At 32.1% G+C, this 19,983-nt stretch overlaps 4 protein-coding genes across 5 annotated transcripts; 3 read left to right on the forward strand and 1 right to left on the reverse strand.

Annotated features, from left to right (window-relative positions):
- The first annotated feature begins 1,236 nt into the window (after positions 1–1,236).
- Positions 1,237–2,891, forward strand: LOC126683145 (glutathione S-transferase T3-like). The gene is made up of 3 exons (XM_050378980.2): positions 1,237–1,848; positions 1,967–2,566; positions 2,704–2,891. The coding sequence occupies exons 1-2, from the start codon at positions 1,450–1,452 to the stop codon at positions 2,522–2,524; spliced, it is 957 nt and encodes a 318-aa protein (XP_050234937.1). The 5' UTR covers positions 1,237–1,449; the 3' UTR covers positions 2,525–2,566; positions 2,704–2,891.
- Positions 2,892–3,791: 900 nt separating this feature from the next.
- Positions 3,792–5,706, reverse strand: LOC126681984 (uncharacterized). The gene is made up of 3 exons (XM_050377541.1): positions 4,434–5,706; positions 4,106–4,224; positions 3,792–3,854 (listed from the first exon to the last, which is right to left on the reverse strand). Exons 1-3 carry the CDS (start codon positions 5,704–5,706, stop codon positions 3,792–3,794), a joined length of 1,455 nt encoding a protein of 484 aa, XP_050233498.1.
- A 1,110-nt stretch (positions 5,707–6,816) lies between these two features.
- Positions 6,817–8,648, forward strand: LOC126679762 (protein JINGUBANG-like). Its single transcript, XM_050374739.2, has one exon. The coding sequence runs from the start codon at positions 6,959–6,961 to the stop codon at positions 8,360–8,362; it is 1,404 nt and encodes a 467-aa protein (XP_050230696.1). The 5' UTR covers positions 6,817–6,958; the 3' UTR covers positions 8,363–8,648.
- Positions 8,649–11,838: 3,190 nt separating this feature from the next.
- LOC126681244 (uncharacterized) lies at positions 11,839–18,918 on the forward strand. 2 transcript variants are annotated; one of them, XM_050376736.2, is made up of 5 exons: positions 11,839–12,689; positions 12,801–12,923; positions 17,850–17,941; positions 18,042–18,110; positions 18,382–18,918. In XM_050376736.2, exons 1-5 carry the CDS (start codon positions 12,086–12,088, stop codon positions 18,844–18,846), a joined length of 1,353 nt encoding a protein of 450 aa, XP_050232693.1. In that variant the 5' UTR covers positions 11,839–12,085; the 3' UTR covers positions 18,847–18,918. The 2 variants fall into 2 exon arrangements, with proteins under 2 accessions (XP_050232693.1, XP_050232694.1); XM_050376737.2 differs by having other exon boundaries at positions 11,844–12,689; positions 18,419–18,710.
- The last annotated feature ends 1,065 nt before the right edge of the window (positions 18,919–19,983 follow it).

The raw sequence follows: 19,983 nt of genomic DNA on the forward strand, positions 1-19,983 counted from the left end.
TCAAAAATATTCATCTGTGCCTCCAACGTTTGAAATTTTGAACAACTAGGCTCCTCAATTTGACGTCTCTTTGACTCCGTTATTTCAATCTTATATAATTATTATTTTTCCGTTATAATTAATGACGTGAATTTTATAAGTCATTTTCTTTTAGTGTAAACCCTAATTTTTAAATCCCAACCAGATATGTAAATTCCAAACTTCACAAACCCTAAAAGAAAATTGAGTTATAATCAGTACCCTCATCATCGTCGTCTTTAATAAGGAGTGCGCAAAGAAAACAACAATGTCGAATACACCTATGAAAGTCGTATGAGGTGGTGTGAATGTTCTGGAAATTTTATTGCACATAAGTATACATTTTGAACCAAGATAAACCTTAAACATAAGTATTATAGCTGCCATAATTACAAGATAAAGTCTTTTTCTCTATTAATTTTTGATTATGCAGTACTTCGTTATTCAAAAATAGCCACATAGCTAGGATCTAAACAACGAAATCAGAGATGGTGTCAAACTGAAAGGCCTGCTTGTTCAAAATTTTAAATATATTGAGACCATAGTTGAATTGAGAGCTAATTTGATCCTGACTCCAAACCATATGGATATGGATGATCCATTTCCCTTAATTGAAAAAGCAATATCATTAACGGTAAAAAAATAGTCACGTAAAATTGAAGTGACGGAATCAGAGATGTTGTTAAAATATGGGGCTTGTTTATTCAAAATTTAAAATAGTGGGAGAACAGTTGAATTTTTTCGGATGTTAAGAGCTCATTTGATCCTGATATTAAACCATAGGGTATGGATGACCCTTCACACACACACACAAATATATATATATATATATATATATATATATATATATAAATATTTACTACTTGAGTGATTAATTATTATATATATTTTATTAATAATAGTCTAATTTATAAAAATAAAGTATGAATTTAAAAAAAAGTATTTTTACATTAAATAAAAAAAAGATTGAGAAATTGTATTTTACTTTAATTGTTTAAACTCTTAAATTAACATCATTAATTAGGGGGAAAAACTTTTTAAAAGGAGGTGTATATACAATTTGGTAGTATAAGAGCATCTCCAAAGAACTCTTCAAAATAATAAAACTCTTTAAATTAAAGAGTTTATCTACAAATTCAAAGTCCAACAGACTCTTTATAGCTTAAATTTAAAATAGAGAGTTGGTTTGACTCTCTACATGTGGAGAGTCAATCTTCACTCTCTATCATTCATATCACGATATTTTTGAATTTTTTTTATCCTCAAGCTACGTCATTCAACTAAAAAAATAGACATTCACTCTGTGTTTTTCCAAAAGAACAAAACGGACGTATTTCTCCATTCTTTATTCATAAGAAGAAGCACGTCTCCATTCTTTATTCGTAAGAAGAAGCACAAACCACATATGTATTTACTGTTGAAGAAGAAGAGATGAATTTTCAATATGGCGATAATGAAAATTTTATCGATTTATCGTTGAACTCTCAATTTCCAACCCAAATTCCAATCTCTAATAACACATCAACTTCAACAGAACTGAATTCAAAAAAGTCTCGTGGTGGAAAGTTTAGTATAGACGAGGATCTCCTCATCGTATCATCATGGCTGAATATAAGTTTAGATGCCGTGCAAGGAAACGAACAAAAGCACAAGACATATTGGGCGCGTTTATGGGAATACTTTCACAAATATAAAAACTTTCCGTCCGAACGCACGCAACTTTCTCTGATGAATCGGTGGTCTACGATTCAATTAGCTACCAATAAATTTTGTGGTTGCTATGCTCAAATTGAATCAAGGCATCAAAGTGGTGTAAATGAGCAAGACAAGGTATTTATCGCTAGTTTTAATTGTGTTGGTACTGTTCTTTGGTTTGTTATTGTTCTATATTTTCTGTGTTGTTTTGTTCTTTTTTTGTATTTTTCAGTTTTTTTTTTCTTTTTTTCAGATTGCTAATGCAAAATTCTTATATCAACAACTGAATAAAATTAAATTTCAGTTTGAACATTGTTGGAATATATTAAGGCTTCAACCAAAATGGATGGAAGATTGCCAAAAGAAAAAACCAATAAAAAAGAAAGATATAGATAACGTTGTCAATCTCAACACTAGTTCAGAGACTGAAATAAATTCCAGAGATGATAATATTGCAAACTCTAATTTTGTGGACCTAGAACGACCACCCGGAAGGAAAGCTGAAAAGGATAAAAAGAAACGGAAGCTTAAAGATATGGAAATTGACTCAACGAGTTCATATGTGAATTTATTACAAGAGATGAGGGATGAGAAAAAGCAATTTAATGAAAAAAAATTAGAAATGTTTGAAAAGGCATATGTTCAAGGACAAAACAAACTTGATTATCAGAAAGAAAAGTTGCGATTAGAACAAATAAAGGAAGATGAAAGGATGATGGCTACGGATATAACTGGGATGCCTGAAATGCTAGCGAACTTTTATATTCAATGTCAAAAGGAAATCATTGAAAGAAGATCTAAAAACTACTAAATGCTATTTTTGATAGTTCAAGAAGACGTGTGCAATTTTCAGGTATGTTTATGGTGTTGTGTAGTTTATTTTTTACAAAAGTTTAATTAAATTTTTTTTGACTCCATGTTATCGGTGACAGAAATATTGGCATTTGCAAGAGGCTAACGAGTTGCTGGATTTTTGATAATCACAACCAGGGTATTGGAGCTATGGTCTCAGAATCAACAATGGAGCCGGATCAGAAAGCTTTCTAAAAAAACTTGAATTGCTTATATTAAGTATTTTGTTTTTGTGAACCTTCTACTACTAGTTATTATGTTCTAAGGTTTTTATGAACCTTCTGCTACTAGTTATTATGTTTTTTATCTTTTTGTTTCTAATAGAACCTTAGATGATCGATATAGAACTTTACTTTCTGTCTTACTATGCAGTGGTCACTGTTGTAAGCTATTTTGCAGCTTTGCGAGTATGTCTTAGTGATCATGAGCTTGGCTTGTTTATTATTCATGGTATTCGTAATTAAACCGCATCTCGTTTTTATTCTAATAGCTATGATGTTAGTAAGGTCAGCGATGAACATTTGACAGTTCTATTTAAGAGTACTTGATTTCAGAAATATATAATTTTTATGTTATGATTAGACTGTTAGATTAGAGGAATTCTTATTGTTGTTTCAAGTACTGTGCTAGAAATGAATTCTGAAGAGTTATTTGATGACTATAGGTAGTTTTGCTGAATGTTTAAGGCATAACAAAGTCAAAATTGGATGATATGGCAAATGTATGGACATTTTTAAATTATGGAGAATGATAGAGAAAGAATATGACATATTTTTCTGTTATGAACTTTGCTGGATATGAAAACTACAATTAAAAAGTAATGCTAAATATGATTTGTCATGACTTGTGATTCTTGTTTTGCTAAATTCTTTGACATGACTTTTGTTTTTTTTTCTTTCCATATATATGTTATGTATTAGGCTCATTTAAGAAAATTAATTCGGTCATTTTTTCTTATCTTTTTGTTCTTCAGTTTTTGCAGTGTAATATTGAGTGTGCTCTTTTGTCATTCCAAGTGCTTCACAAATATTGAGTGTGATAAATATGCAGGTACAAAGAGGTGTTTATGAATGTAGGAGTATCTTAAGGGGATTGTGCCAAAATAGTTAGACAGGGTTACTTTATAATACAACTAAACTTGACAGTATGAAATACCAAAATTTAGAAATGAATTTTTTAGACATTATGAAACAAACATGTACGCTGCAGCAGAATTGCTTATTTCCTTAAAGTTGAATCCCAACTGATTCATGTTGCATTGAATACACATTGTTGTGCATGTGAAGATGCTACTAGTAAAGTATGCTTATCAAATAATAACTAAACTTTTCACTGTCATGGAGTTTACAATGGAAGTATTCATAATTAACCATCTGAGTTCCAAGTTGGGATATTTAAAGAAAAATAAAGTACAGAATTTGCAATTATTATGTAGATGACTGTTCATAATAATAAGTAAACTTGGCTATTTTTTTTTATCTGAGAATCTTAGATACTAAATTGAATTGCTTAATAAATTGAATAACTACCAAGTGCTTACATCCAATGTAGTTCCTCTCTGCTGTACTGCCAACAAGAGCTTGTTTGTGTATTCAGACTGTGATTCAAAAAGTTCCAGAATCTCTTCATAATAATTATAAACAAAATAATAACTAGTTTCTACATATAATCAAACTAATTAAATCAGATATACAATCTTATTCATTTCTCATAACCCAAACACAGAATTCAAACAAAAATTAAAACTAATTCAATAAAAACAACAGAAATATAGCTAATAACTAAATAAGAACACAAAAAAGAATGAATATCAAATAATTAAAATAGAAATAAACAAAAATCTAAGAACACTACTGTTTATATATGACGTCCATGTATTTCCCATATATGTTCGATTAGATCTTGTTGTAGTTGAGAATGAATATCTCTATCCCTAACGCGTTGATGGCATTGAATGAACTCTGACATCTCTGCTGTATGGTCATGTGAAATTGAAATATCTGGAATTGCATCAAATGTGTCGTAATTATAATCTAAGTTTTGAATATGTCTCTCATCTTCAATAATCATATTATGTAATGTAATGCAAGCTTTCATAATATCTTTTAGAGTTTCACGATGCCAAAAACGTGCTGGTCCACGCACAATGGCAAACCTTGATTGCAATACTCCAAATGCTCGTTCGACATCTTTTCTTGTTGACTCGTGAGCTGCAGCAAATTGTCTATGCTTATGACTTTGTGGAAATGGAATTGTTTTCACAAATGTTGACCATGAAGGATAAATGCCATCAGCAAGATAGTACCCCATTGAATAATCGTGGCCATTGACTGAATAGTTAGCTGGAGGGGATCGTCCTTCAACAAGTTCTGAAAATACAAAAGATCGATCTAACACATTTATATCATTATGTGACCCTGGTAGTCCAAAGAATGCATGCCATATCCAAAGATCATGTGAAGCTATAGCTTCAAGAATTATAGTTGGCTCTCGAACATGGCCAACATACATTCCTTTCCATGCAACTGGACAATTTTTCCATTTCCAATGCATACAGTCAATACTTCCTAACATCCCAGGAAATCCACGACTTTCATTATCTTTTAACAATCTATCAGTATCCATTTTATTTGGAGACCTCATGTACTTCTCTGAAAAAATTGAAATTATTGCTTTAACAAATTTTTTTAGACTTTCAATGGCAGTACTCTCACCAATTCTTACGTATTCATCAACATAGTCTGCTGTAACTCCATAAGCAAGCATTCGCAACGCAGCAGTGATCTTTTGAAGAGAAGACAAACCTAAATGTCCAGTTGCATCTCTTTTTTGAATAAAATATGGATCATGAGCTTCTATAGCAGATTGAATACGCAGAAATAGAGGTCGACTCATTCGAAATCTCCTTCTAAATAAATTTGGAGAATATACAGGATTATCTCCAAAATAGTCATGAAAAAGCTTATTGTGTCCATGAACTCGGTTACGCAAAATAACAGTATGACCAAAAACTGAACCTCCATGTCGTGATATTTTTCTTTTTTTGTTGAGCAACTCTCCAATGGTAGATATTGTAATCTCCATATCATCATCTGAATCAGAATCATTAAGAATGAAACTAATCAAATTAGAAGAAAACATGAACAAGTAAACAATATATAAGATAAAAAGGTTATAGAGAAGTCTGTGTTTGATTTTTGTAAAAAATGGCTTCTCTGATTGATATAGGTAATTTAGATTTGTCTTTTTGTGTTAATGGTAACTGAAACCAATAATTAAAGTTTCAGATTTTGTTTTCAAAAATAGAACGATTGATTTCCTGTTGAATGTGGAGGGAAAAAGAAGAGGGAAACTAAATTTAGAAAAAACGAAAATTGAAAATGAAAAAAGGATTAAAATTTAAAGAGTGTGTTGGACTCAAATAGATATTTTAGCTCTTTAAATTATAGATACTCTCTATTTTAAAAAAGATACTCTTTAAAATAGAGATTAGCCTTGGAGATGCTCTAACACAAGAATATAGAAATAATTTTTTAAAAGAATATACAATTTTTTTTAAATAATGTACCTGAATTATTTTTATAGTTAAACTGAATAAACTCATGTCTATATTTTTTTGCACCGGCCTAGTATTTCTTCATCTCAAATTGATACATGTATTTTTATTTGCATTTATAATAATCATATATCTTCATTAATTATAATAAAATATATTAAAATATATATATTAAATTTAAAAGACAAGAATTATTACCATACTAAATAAAGTAAATGTGACATTGTGTAAATTCATTAATTTTATTTTGTAAAATAAAAAATAAATTATATTATTGTTGTGTTATACTAATTTGAAACGGACGAAGTATGATTAACTGACCTATACTTTACGTCACTAGAGATGAAATTACTGAGAGTATGAGTTGTTAAATACGTTATGAACTCAACAAAGGCAGTGAAGATACCATTCACAATTTTACATCAAATTAATACAAAAAATGTTTACGTGTAAATTGTAAACGCCTACAAAAGTGAAATCCAAAGAGCCACCTTTTACCTAATTATTACCTATTTTCATATTCCAAATTATTGTTTCCGTTTCCTCATTACCGGCATTCCCAGTTTCCCGGTTCGCAATGGTTACGTCTTTTTACATTTCTAGTTTACACGTGTTACGTTATCACAGTACCAGGTCATCACCCCACTCTTCTCATCCTTCCATATATATTAAACCCTTCCCCTTCATATATTTCATTTCAATTCTTCTTCACCTTCAAAACCAAACCAACCAAAAACAAGAAAACCCTAATCTTTCACTAATCCAAGAAAATAAAATCTTTTGTTTCTTGAATTACAAGTCTTTAATATACAGAGTCTTTTTAATATATATATATATATGAGAGACGAAGAAAAATATCAAAACATCACCAAAATGGTTGCTTCACGCCTCAAAAATGGTGTTAACCGTCCAAAATTCGGTGCACTTTTACAGTCTGATCATCTTGCCAACTTTCATAAGCAAGATGATGAGCTTTCTAGCCCTAGATACTCAAACAGTAGCAACGGCACACCAACGAGCGGCGACGGCGAGGGATCTCCTTATTTTATGTCACCTAGCTGGAGCCAGCCTTCTCCTTATACTAAATCTCCATGGCTAATACCATCTCCGATGGTGAACCATAATATTGGTAACCATGGTCTTATTGGCTCCATTGTACGGGAAGAAGGCCATGTTTATTCTCTTGCAGCTTCTGGTAATTTGTTGTATACTGGCTCAGACAGCAAGAATATACGAGTGTGGAGGAATTTGAAGGAGTTTTCGGGGTTTAAATCTAATAGCGGCTTAGTTAAAGCCATTGTTATACACGAAGGAAAGATTTTCACCGGTCATCAAGACGGAAAAATCAGAATCTGGAAGATTTCAGCTAAAAACCCTAGCGTTTACAAAAGAATCGGAAGCTTACCAACTTTTAAAGACTACATAACTAAATCAGTTAACCCGAAGAACTACGTTGAAGTCCGTCGCCACCGGAACGTTCTACGGATTCGGCATTTTGATGCAGTTTCTTGCTTGAGCTTAAACGAAGAACAAGGTTTGTTATACTCAGGTTCTTGGGATAGAACGTTAAAAGTCTGGAGAATTTCGGACCATAAATGTCTCGAGTCGATCAACGCTCACGACGACGCGATAAACGCGGTGGCCGTCGGGTTTGACTCGTTGGTGTTCACCGGCTCAGCCGACGGGACAGTAAAAGTATGGAAGCGGGAGCTACAAGGAAGAGGAACGAATCATTTCTTGGTTCAGACACTGTTAAAACAAGAAAACGCGGTAACAGCAATCGCAGTAAATCTTGAATTGGCCGTAGTTTACTGCGGTTCATCTGACGGGTTGGTAAATTTTTGGGAGCGTGAGAAACACTTGTCACACGGTGGGGTCCTCCGGGGCCACAACATGGCGGTTTTATGTTTAGCGACTGCTGGTAATTTGGTATTGAGTGGGTCCGCTGATAAAAGTATTTGTGTATGGAGAAGAGAGCCTGGTGGGGTCCATTTATGTTTGTCAGTTTTAACAGGTCATGGTGGGCCAGTGAAATGCTTAGCCGTTGAAGAGGATCATGAACGTGGGAATCAAGGAGATCAACGGTGGATATTGTACAGTGGTAGCTTAGACAAATCTGTGAAGATATGGCGCGTGAGTGAGAATTGGAACCACGCGCAAGATTTCCGAGAGTATAATTATCAATCGCCTAGGCTAAGCTATTCTTCGCCGACCACATACAAAGTCGGCAACTATCATTAAGGATAAAAGGTTGAAAAGTGCAATGATGACGCGTGCGGAATGGAGCGTGAAGCTCACGCGGAACTATGAGGAATTGGTGTTTCCTTGGAGAAGGTAGGGTAATGGTTAGAAGTGGTGGTGAAATATGGACCGTGTGATCTTTTTACTGATAATCATGGAGATGCAAATTGTATAGTTATGATTCTGAATGCACAGTATATTTACCATCAATTTTTTGCAATTTCTCATTTTGTATGATCAAGTTTTTCCTAAAAAAAAAATATTTAAAATATTAATTTGTACATTACTTACTACCTAAAAAGATTGTAAATTGAGTACTATTAGTATTTTTTTATATTAAGGCAAATATTGTAATATGTCGTAAATTAACTATTCTAAAATATTTAAAATATATATAAATGGAATAATTAATATAACTTGAATCAAAACAAAACATGAAAGACAAATAAAATTTTAACAATGTAGATAATTTGAGTGTAGAATTTTTGTGATCGTCATTACACACACAATAGTTCTATTATTAATTTGTTTCAATATTCCAAATAAACTTTAGTTCTATGAGCAGAAGCACAACCTCAATTCATCAAGAAATTTATAGCTGAAAATCGAACAAAAACTTTATGATCTTAAATCAACTTACAAAATATACTAAAAATAGAAGCAAATCTCCAATAATAGAAAATTATTCTTTTTAAAAAGCAAAAAAAGAACATAGATAGATGTACATATACGGACGAAGACAATAATTTTAGAAAACTGGAAATCACAGTTCCCTCACCTTTCAAAATCAATAGTGTTAAATTTGAGAGAGTTTGGTTGATAGGTTTTGAAAAGATACTATGAAATACCTACTTGTTCTTGGTTTAATCTGTTTAATTGGTTTATTGGACAAATTAGTTGCATTTAGTTAAGGAGACAAGGGGCGGAACCAGACTATATGCCTAAGGGGGCATCCACTCAGTTCTATTCACATATGTGATATGTACACATATATTTATATAATTAATGACCAAAATGATTCTTACTAATTATATAGCAATTGGATGGTGTTGCATGCATTATATATATATATATATATATATATATATATATATATATATATATATATATATTGTTCATTCACATAAGTTTATTAATTTTCCAATCTGATTAATTAATGTTTTATTTTCATTTCATGGCCCTCACCTGTTAAAGCTAAAAATCGAAATCAGTAGTACTCCATATTATCTCTAAGTATTTTATCCAGATTAAGTGTAAATTTAGGGTAAGTTGATATTCCATCTGGTAGAAAGAAACATTATATTCCGATCTGGAATTTTCATGGACGATATTTCCTCTCATTATAATAACAAAAAAACCAATAATTCCGACGTACAGTTAATTGAATAGGCGGCACCATAGCCGTCCATAAGACATTAATGTCAATGAGACGCAAAATTTGCATGACATTATGCAAGGCAAGTGGGGGAAATTATAGGAAATTTGGAAGATGAACAAAAGGGGCATTTTGGAGGTCCACATGAACTAGGAAACGATTAATATCAGATGGTCTAATAGTGCCAAACAAATCAAATTTTGTAATATTTCAAAAATTAATTTAATTTTTTTAAAGAAAATAATAAATTATCTCCATTTGACTAATTTGCTGAAAATTCGTCCAATTTTTCAAAAGCGATCTAAATATTGTATCTACGTGAAAATGTCGGACTGATATAAAATATGAAATTATAATTTATTCGAACCGAATGAAATCCCAAACGGCAACCCCTCTTCTTCTCAGATGTAAAAACAAAATTATACATTTAATTTTCACGTAAGCATAATTAAATTAATTTTGAAAAATGAATAAATTTTCAGCGAATTGATCAAATTGGAACAAATTTACATCTTTTAAAAAATTTAAATAATTTTTTTTAAAATAAAAGATATTCACCCTTTTATCATCATTAAATCTATTGTCATTGGCGTTTTGTTGTATGCAACGGGAACAATTGACCTGGGACTCCTCGTAAATCACTACTTATGGAGAAAATTTAAGTCAATTTATGGGCCGACGTAAAACTATTACCCAAACTAAAGTGAGCATAATTTAAGAAAAATCAGTGCAGATAGTGATTCTTGATGTGTTTGTACGTCCATTTTTTATGATCAAGAGAAAATAAAAGAAGAAATATATGTATGTTTCGAAATGGCAGAACCATATTTTAAGTTACCTATGAGTGAAGCAAATCAGAAAATGAAGTTTGAGGCAACAAACTAATATAAGGAAATGAAGAAGATATCTTGTAGCTAAATGTTTGATATTTGAACCATATATACGTCTCTACTAGTATTAAACTAGCATGCAAAGTAGTGACAAATTTTGATTAGGAAAAATTATACAGGTGGTATCTAAACTTTTTAAAATATTCTATTTGAATGTCTGGACTTTTGTTTCTTTTAAGTTAGTATCTCAACTGTTTAAAGATATGTCAAATTGGTAATTTTTAGTTATTTTTAATCATCCGACTACTGGTGAGCCAAAAATAAATTTTAAATTTTCTAATATAATTTTCAGTTTGGATGCTAACTAGGAAAATGTATCATCTATAAAACATATTTTTGACCGAATTAATTGAATTTGTTTAGATTTTGCTAAGAACTGTCAAAATTGATATAATAGAAAATTTTATTTTTTGTCCTTCGAATCGTACGAATTAATTGAATCGGGTTAAAATTGATATTATTGTAATTTTCAATTTTTTCTCTTTTGGAATGATTTTTAACCTAATCGGTTAAATCGATTTAAATTTTAATTAGACCTGTTAAAATTAGGCTAATCCTCTAAAAATCCCCTCATCTTTCAACCCCCTTTCGTTTGCACCCTCACCTTTCAAAATCCCCAATTTCACCCTAATTATCACCTTTCACTTTCAATTGCACCCTCGAAATATTAAATTGACATTTTTTTCACTCAAAAAATTTCAAATCAATATTTTTTATTTTTACTCATTTTCTAAATAGTACTAAATGTTAAAATTTCAACATTATAAGCATCTTCTCTAAAAAATATTTTAAAAATTACTAAATTTCACATTCACTTTTATTTAATTTTACCGTTTTAATTCCATAAAATTAATTAAATTAGATACTATTTATAATATTTGTTGAAATATAAAGTATTAATTTGAACTTTTTGCAGTAAAAATAGGTCAATTTAATATTTAAGGGTGTAATTGAAAGTGAAAGGTGGAAATTAGGGTAAAATTGGAGATTTTGAAAAGTGAGGGTGCAAATGAAAGGAAATTGAAAGGTGAGGGGTTTTTCAGAGGATTAACCTTAAAATTAATATTATTGAAATTTTTAAATTTCTCTTTTCGGTTGGATCATAGTCTATTTTCCACCGTTTTTAAAGCCCATTTTAAATAAGAAAATCCCACCCATTTTCAAATAAGAAAAGCCCATTTTAAACATAGAAACCCACGTTTGATCACATATTCACGTTCGTCTTCATCATCATCATCATCATAATTATCTATTTCCAAACCCTAGCCGCTATTATTTCCCCGACAGAAACAATTTAATAGAAAATCAACGGCGGGGGTACAGATCCTCACTGGTTTAGTCTCGTTTGCCATTCTTAACCACCTTTAACCTCCAATATTTTCGTCTGATTGAAGAATCCGGTTGCACTTTGCAAGGTCCGACTCAGATCCCGTGTCGGGTCGGGTAGGAAGACCCGAAATGGAGAGTCCGGGTAAGAGAGCAGGGAGTCCGAAGCGCAGTGGTAGTCCAATTTCTGAACATCAACGAAGAAGGAAAGATGATGAAAGGGATTTAGATAGGGATTCTGAGTATTCAAATAGACATCCTGATCGATATTCCTCCAGGAGCTCTTCTACTAGGCATGACGAATACAGCAGGCGCGATGAAGAGAGGCGTCGAGATTCTAGGTTTGCTGGTTATTCTGATATCGTCCGAGATGAGAGTAGAGACAATTTGCGAAACGCTCGCGGTAAATATGGAAGTTCTTGGCATGGAAGCAAGGATTATAGAGCTAGCAAACATAATTCTCAAGATAACGATAGGGATCGGTACAGGCGGGATAGAGATGTTCGTGATGAGAAAAGGGATTACCATAGGAGTTCTGGAGACCACAAAAGTTATCGAAATAGAGATTCTTATGAGAATAACCAAAGAGAACTAAAGGATACCGACAAGGAGAAGGATCGGTACGATAGAGTATCACAAGGAGATAAATCAATTTCTGGGAGTGGAAATCAAGAATCAGTACCCAAAAGGCCTAAGCTATTTACTTCTGACTGGGATGTTCAACATTCAAAAGATGGTAGTCCTTATGTTTTTTCATATGACTTATAGCGTTTTAGTTCTCTCTTAGTTGCTTTGCAATGATATGCTTTTACAACTTTAGTAATTTCAATGCACTTTATATCTGTAGCCAATGAAACACTAAAACAAGTCGACGAGGTTGTCCCTGCACAGCAGTTCCATGCTACTAATTCAGAAGCTGCTAATGATCTCAATTCAGCAAAAGTTGCTGCAATGAAAGCTGCTGAATTAGGTACATGATAGTTTCTTTTCTTATTCATCTCATATCAAACAACGCAGAAACTGTATAATTTTCATTTTTCATTACTCTTGCTATGTTTATGACTTTATCACTTTTTTATCATACACTAAAGCAAGTTAGTTACAGGTTGAATATTTTTGCATTTAATGAACTATAGGCCTTTTACAGAATGGCTGCCAACGTTTCATTTGTTATTTTGGTAATCCAATTATCATTTTTACAACAAAGTGAGCTTACCCGATTATTTTAGGCAGTTTTTTTTACTGATGTAGTTGACAGAAAATGGTATGGTTAACCAAACTATATGATTTAATATTTTTTATTTAACTATTAAATCAATTGAGTAATAACCGCACTATTTTTCGACATCCACATCTGTAAAAATTGAAAGGAAATAATCCCGTTGCTGTAAAAATGATAGTTAGGTAACCAAAATGTAACAAATAGAATGTTGGACCATTATGTAAAAGGCATATAGTTCACTAAATGCAAAAATATTTAACCCTTAGTTTACATTTGAAGTTTCAACAATACATTGAACATAATGATTTAGTGAACTGAACATGTGTTTTATACAAGTATTTCAATTTCATTATCTTATTTAATTATCAGTGTTTTAAAGTAACCACCATTTATTTTGCACTTTGATTTTTCTTTTTCTCTCAAAAATTATTGGACAATGATTGCTTGCAGTTATCAAGAGAATTAGCTACCTTGCCCTTGTTTCCCTTCTTTCATCTTGTCCTTTTTTTTGTTACATCACATTGAATATCTTTGTTCACAAGCCATCTGGAATAGGGAATAGCTCACTACATTCGCAACATGTGGGAGATCCATGGACATATTAGTTACTGCTGTTCTGTTGGCTTGAGCATATAACTTATAGCAAAGTGCATTGACTGTGCGGTGAATGCATTCCAATAAATTGAACTTCTCTTTGTCTGCCTTAAGACATGTTTTTTGAGTACCATCAATTCTCTCTACTAACTAAATTTCATTTTTCTCATGTCTCATTTATCTCCATATTAGAAATAGTTTTCTTGTGTTCTTGCCATCAATTCATCTTCACATCACCTTGTGAAAAATCAGCATGATGTTCCTGGTTTCCCCCTCTCTCCCTATTCCCCACATACTAATGATTTTCCTTCTAGATGATCTTGATCAACTACTACTGATTCTCCTTCTTGATTGTCTGCTTGTATGTAAGAGACTATTTTGGAAAAACTTTAGATCTTTTAAGAATTTTTCTCCACAAATTTGTATTATGCTATTTGAGGGAATTGATGACTAGTGGTTCTTGTCAAGTGGTACATTAATTGTTTCCCTAATAAAATCTTGATATGTTGTACACATAAGTGACCTAGCAACCTTCTGTGGTGCTATAGTAAAAGTTCCCATGTAGCTACTTAGCAACACAAACAATTTTAGACTTCAAAAAGCTTGGGAGGGAACACCAAAAACTGTGAAAAATGTTATTTTCAAAATTTATCCGTGATCTGTAGTTTGCATTCCTCAATTAAAACTGAACTGAACTCTTCCAAAATGACACATCTTTCTATACCGATAGCATACAAGTGCAACCCGTTGAAGATATGAACATTGCCACCGGTAGGAGATATGAACATTCACACATTAAAAAATTATCTATTTTGCTATGTAGTCTGGTATTTTTCTTACATCAGGAACAACTCCACATCACCTCAATTTGGCCAATTATCAGTGTGTTCATGAGAAATGCTATCCTCTTTTTTTATTGCCTTTTCTCTATTTTGCTGACACCTATCAAATTCCATCCAGGCAACTTGAGGCATACGGAAATTCTCTTGAACTTTATATTGCTATGGGTAAATTTTACTAATTTAGTAGTAATATCTAATAGTTTGGATTATAAAATATATTATTAGTAAATTAGTCCAACACTATACTTTATAACATTATTAGTCAAATGAGATTCACACTTGTAATAATATAGTAAAAAATTTCATTCTATCATTAAGTTGTTTTGATAGAATATGATGGTGGCAACAAACTAAAGAAATGGCGATAGAAATAGGTATAAAGGAGAACTTGGCTAGTATTTTTCTTGCATTCACTCACTGTAAAGAAGATGCGAGGTAAACTTTGGTATGAATGAAAAGGTCTTTATTTGAGGCTGATTTTTCGTTTGTAGGCCGGTTAATTTTAATTTTGGTAAAAGAATTGGAAGCATGTTATTTTTTATTCAAGGATGAGCTTCATAAGGGTCTGTTTTTGGGAATTAGTTAAGGAAAGGTATGGATTTGGAAGGGGAATATTGTTTGGTTTCGAGAAGAATTGCTAGCTTGAATTGGTGCGTGAGTGTTTTCCAAATTAATCATGTTACTGCAGTTAATGTTTGAATTGCTAGGTTGAATCTAAATAATGTCTTCGGCACTTTAGATTGCTTTCAGAATGCAATCTCATAGTAGAGTTATAATCTTAAGTCTTAACAAGCTTATCTTGTCTGAACTAAACTGGTAGAATTTTCCACGCGTCCCAGTTATAGATTGCTAGAAGTTGTTCTATGCAGGTAGGATTTTTTTTCCCTTTAATGCTTTGTTCATGAAATTAGCTGTGTGGTTAATGTTGTGTAGCACGAATCAATTATCCTACAGTTTATTAAGTTGCTGTTCAAACTCTTAATAGCTATGAACCTGGTATGCCCATTTACTGCCAAAATAAGAGGCTGTAGGATATCTATTTTGTCATATGATTTGTTATGAGGTTTGGTCTTAATGTTTAATCATTTAATAAATCTCATTACATGGGGTTCCATTTTTGAAATTGTCATTAGCTCTAACAATTTGGTGCCTATACCTTTTAAAGTTTGAACCTCTGTTTTTTTCACCTAAAATTAAGAGCACATAATTTAATTTTTGGTTGGTATGGACATTAATCCATGATAAAGGGTAAAATGGATTGGGGTTGGTGCAGGTCAGAGTTGAACCTGACCAACTAATGCTGAAGCTTTGATGGGGATGATGCATTTTATAAATAGGTTTTCCAAGATGTACATCTTGAATATCCTTCAGGAACTGAGTTTTGTATTCCATTAAAGATTTGTACTGAGTTAAGTGTCTTGTCACTGATGCGAGAATGGTTCTGGCTGCAGGAGTCCTAGAAAAGAAGTGTTTAATACCATTGGCTCTTTTAATTGCATTTTTTATTGTTAAAGACTCACCCTTTTGTGCAATGTTTCATTAATGCTGACAACATCAGTAGAATTATAGAATATAAATCGGTTTAGAAAGCCCTCTAGCCCATAGTTATCATAATCGCGATTCGAATCGTACAATTTGATTCGATTCACCCATAATTCGATACGAATCCTTAGGTGAATCGAAAAATGACCTGAATCGTGGCCGAACCGACGATTCGGCAGCGAATCGCAGTATATCGGTGAATCGAGCGATTCACTGTGATTCTTAAATATATAAAAGAAAAACTTAAACAGGAAATAAAAGAAGCTAAAGGGTCGCTGCCTTTTCATATTTCGAGAGATTTGAAATAAATGAAAGAGGAAAAAGAGACTTTTCAGTTTCACTTACCTATTTAAATAGAACTAAAACCCATCAATTCCATTCATATTTTTAAAGTTTTAAACTTCAAATACCAAAAGAGCATGATGGAATAGCAAAGTTGAAGAAAGAATTGAATAGAGAATCACGGTTTTTTTTTATTGTGAATGAGGTGTTATTAATATTGACAAAGTTATACACTTACTTATGCATGCTATAGACTCACACAGCACATGCCACGCAACAAGCCAACATACATGATTATACTTTACGTTCCATTAGTCAGTAGCCACTAGCCAGTACTAATTTTTGTCTTATTATTAATTTGAGTTCTAGAATGAATATGAATTTGTGATTACAAATTAAACACTTTTATTAAAAGTACTCTATTTTTATTTCTTAAGACTTTTTTGTTGTTAAACAATTATATAATTCATATGTTGAAATATATATAAAATACAATTTATGTGAGTATATTTTTTTATAAATAATATTACAAATATTAACCGAATCTTACGATTTGCTTCGATTCTTGATTCACCGATTCAATAACCAAGCATTTCGATTCTCGATTCGAATCCCGATTTGACAACTATATAGCCCTACCTCTTCTCGCCTGCATGGCACTGTCTAGCATAGGAATAATAATGTAGTTCCCCAGTCACATATCAGTAATTGACTGTAGATAAAGTTTATATAAAGCAGCAAGTGAACTACTATTAGGATAAGTCCAGCTAGGGTGAGCAAAAACCAAACAAAACCAAAAAACCAAACCAAACCGAAGTTTGTTGTTTAGTTCGGTTGTTCGGTGAAAACGGTTTGGTTCAGTGGGTAATTTAGAAAAGTTTGTAGTCTGGTTAGAGTTTCAGTTTGGGGGTTTTTAAAACCGAAATAACCAATGAAACCGAATTTCCTAAAATTAATAAGGAATTTTTTTGACATTATATCTAAATTTCAGGGCTTTTTTGTTATTTAGCCTAAAATTTAAAGGTTTTTATTTTGGAAATAAGCCCAAACTGAATTTTAAACCTGAAACAGAAACCAAACTGCACTTTACAGAAAGTCCTTTCAAAAAAATTTCGGTGTTTGGTGAAAAAACTAAGGTCGGTCAACCATTCAGAAAAGTTTGGCACCGTCGGTTTCAGTCGATTCGGAAACCGAACAAGATTGAACACACCGATGCTCACCCCTAAGTCAAGCCTTGCCTCCAGTTGTTAGGCAACCAGTTCACACAATCTTGTGTCAGGGAAATTGATTCATCAAATGCCAATTTCCTATTTGTCTTTGATGTCCAAGGACTCTTCATGTTAATGTAAAATGCCGGAGCTGATATTTTGAAACTCTAGAATTTGCTCTCATTTCAACATTGTGTGTAATGCAGTTAACATAAACCTTGGTGGGGTTGGTTTTATGTCCACTGAGCAGAAGAAAAAGCTTCTCTGGGGGAGTAAGAAGAGCACAAGTTCAGAAGTGGTATGTGGTATTTTTTCCTTCAATTATATTATAGTCTGGAAAGTCTATGCGTGTTCTATATACCGGTCAGTGTATTCTAACCCCTTTCCCTCTTTTACAGTCTGCCCGTCAGTGGGATACTGCACTCTTTGATGATAATGAGAGGCGAGATAAGTTCAACAAACTCATGGTAAATAATATTTCCCTATTGCTCAATATTTTTTTTAAATTGCAAGTTGCGTGTGGTTCGAATGAATTCCATAAGATTCATTTGTGTATGAATATAGGTGTATTTGGTTTATATAGAAGTTCATTTAGTAACTCTATTTTGTATGTTCCGTAGAATTGGTCAATGTTTATATCAATTAAACTAGTAAATGAAATAAACTGTAGAAAAGAAAAAAAGATCCTAAATGCATGTTTGTACTCAATTACTTCACCACCTACTAACACAATTTTAGAGTCTGAGGTTGCATTGGTGCCTATGGCCAAATGTAGGGTGTGAAGGGCGACGTGAAGGCAGATCAGAAATCCAACACAGAAGATGGCGATGGTCGTCTTCAAGCAGAGAAGCAAAAGGAAGTCCAGTTGGATTTAGAGAAGCAGTACACTGCTGGTCTTCGACGGAGAGATGGCCGCACTGTCGGATTAGGCCTTTAATTGTCTTTCTAAGATTACTTTGCACTCGCACCACAATGTTTTCTAATATTTTGTTGTACCCATATGCGATAAATATGATTCTCATGGCTTTTAGACCCAGTGAGTGTAATTTGCAATTTGTTACTGACCATCTTACTCTTTTGCAGATTGGCCACCGGTATTGGGTGTGCGAAAAACCAACTAATCAAATTGATAATTTCGATTTAGTGTGGTTTGATATTTTTTTAATTTGGCTTTTAATTTGGTTTGATTTTGGCAAAAAATAACATATCTACTTCAAAATAATCTGTATATATGCCTTCTTCATCTATTTCAAAATAATATGCTTAATTAACTAATTAATGATATTATTTTATTTAAATAATCTATGTGGAATACTGTAAAAGATTAATTTGATTTTTTTAAAAACCATAATTTGTTCGTTTTTGATCAACTGCAGCGTATTACTTGATTTCATGTCTAGAATTGAGTGTGGCATGTGTGGGGTGGTTCGGCCAAATCTCTATATTTATAGGGTTTTAATTTTATTTGATCGTACTATGTTGATTATCTTCTCCCCCAGTAGTTTAAATAGGATTCAGTTAGGGTGTAGGGAAAGGTAGTGTTTAGATTAGGTTCAGCTTGTATAGGTGTTAGGGCCAGTTTTACTCCATCTTAGGTAAATAATTAATTAATTTTGTAATAATCAGTATATGTGCCATGAAAAGGTAACAAAAAGGTTGTTTGGTGTTTGGAAGTATCAAAAAGGGCTGATAGGGCCATAAGAGTTTGAATATGGTCAATTTTAGAGTTTTTGACAGATTTGTTTCCACAGAACAGAACTTAAAAAATTCAAATTCTGTGCCTCCTTAAAAAAAGATACTTATTTTGTGTTTGTGCCCACCCAATCCGCATTAGTAAATAAATTTAGAAGTTTCGACGTAATATAAAATATATAAGTTAAGATATATATATATATATATATATATACTTTCTCCGTCCCAAAATAATAGTCCATTTTCTCCTTTTTACACAGTTTAAGAAACACAATTACTGCTCTAATTTTTAACAACTTTATTCTCATTTTTTCTATCATACCCTCATTAAATGTTATGTCTAATTTATATTTTAGACTAATAGTAATAAATAATACACAATAAATAAGGGTAAAATGGAAAAATCAACACTTTAAATTGTGATTTACAAAGAATGTGGACAACTATTTGGGACAAAAAAAAGAGGAAACTGAACTATTGTTTTGGGACGGAGGGAGTAATAAATAAAAAGAAAAAAGAAAAAAAAGAGAGGTAGAGTATGATGGGGAAGAAAGTTTAGGGATTAAATTGAACCTTTTTTTCTTTTTATTTATTTATTATATAAATATAAATATAATTTTTATATATAGCTTAACTCATATACTTTTA

Source organism: Mercurialis annua, linkage group LG5 (genome assembly GCF_937616625.2).
Source record: "Mercurialis annua linkage group LG5, ddMerAnnu1.2, whole genome shotgun sequence".
In the NCBI taxonomy this organism is placed as follows: Eukaryota; Viridiplantae; Streptophyta; class Magnoliopsida; order Malpighiales; family Euphorbiaceae; genus Mercurialis; species Mercurialis annua.

Coding starts and splice junctions, on each gene's coding strand:
- LOC126683145 (XM_050378980.2), top strand. CDS start 1,450: ATGAATTTTCAATATGGCGATAATGAAAATTTTATCGATTTATCGTTG. Junction 1,849..1,966: donor GTGTAAATGAGCAAGACAAG/GTATTTATCGCT, acceptor TCTTTTTTTCAG/ATTGCTAATGCAAAATTCTT.
- LOC126681984 (XM_050377541.1), bottom strand. CDS start 5,706: ATGTTTTCTTCTAATTTGATTAGTTTCATTCTTAATGATTCTGATTCA. Junction 4,225..4,433: donor TATATGGGAAATACATGGAC/GTCATATATAAA, acceptor GATTATATGTAG/AAACTAGTTATTATTTTGTT. Junction 3,855..4,105: donor AGAGAGGAACTACATTGGAT/GTAAGCACTTGG, acceptor CTTTACTAGTAG/CATCTTCACATGCACAACAA.
- LOC126679762 (XM_050374739.2), top strand. CDS start 6,959: ATGAGAGACGAAGAAAAATATCAAAACATCACCAAAATGGTTGCTTCA.
- LOC126681244 (XM_050376736.2), top strand. CDS start 12,086: ATGGAGAGTCCGGGTAAGAGAGCAGGGAGTCCGAAGCGCAGTGGTAGT. Junction 12,690..12,800: donor TGTTCAACATTCAAAAGATG/GTAGTCCTTATG, acceptor TTATATCTGTAG/CCAATGAAACACTAAAACAA. Junction 18,111..18,381: donor ATAAGTTCAACAAACTCATG/GTAAATAATATT, acceptor ACACAATTTTAG/AGTCTGAGGTTGCATTGGTG.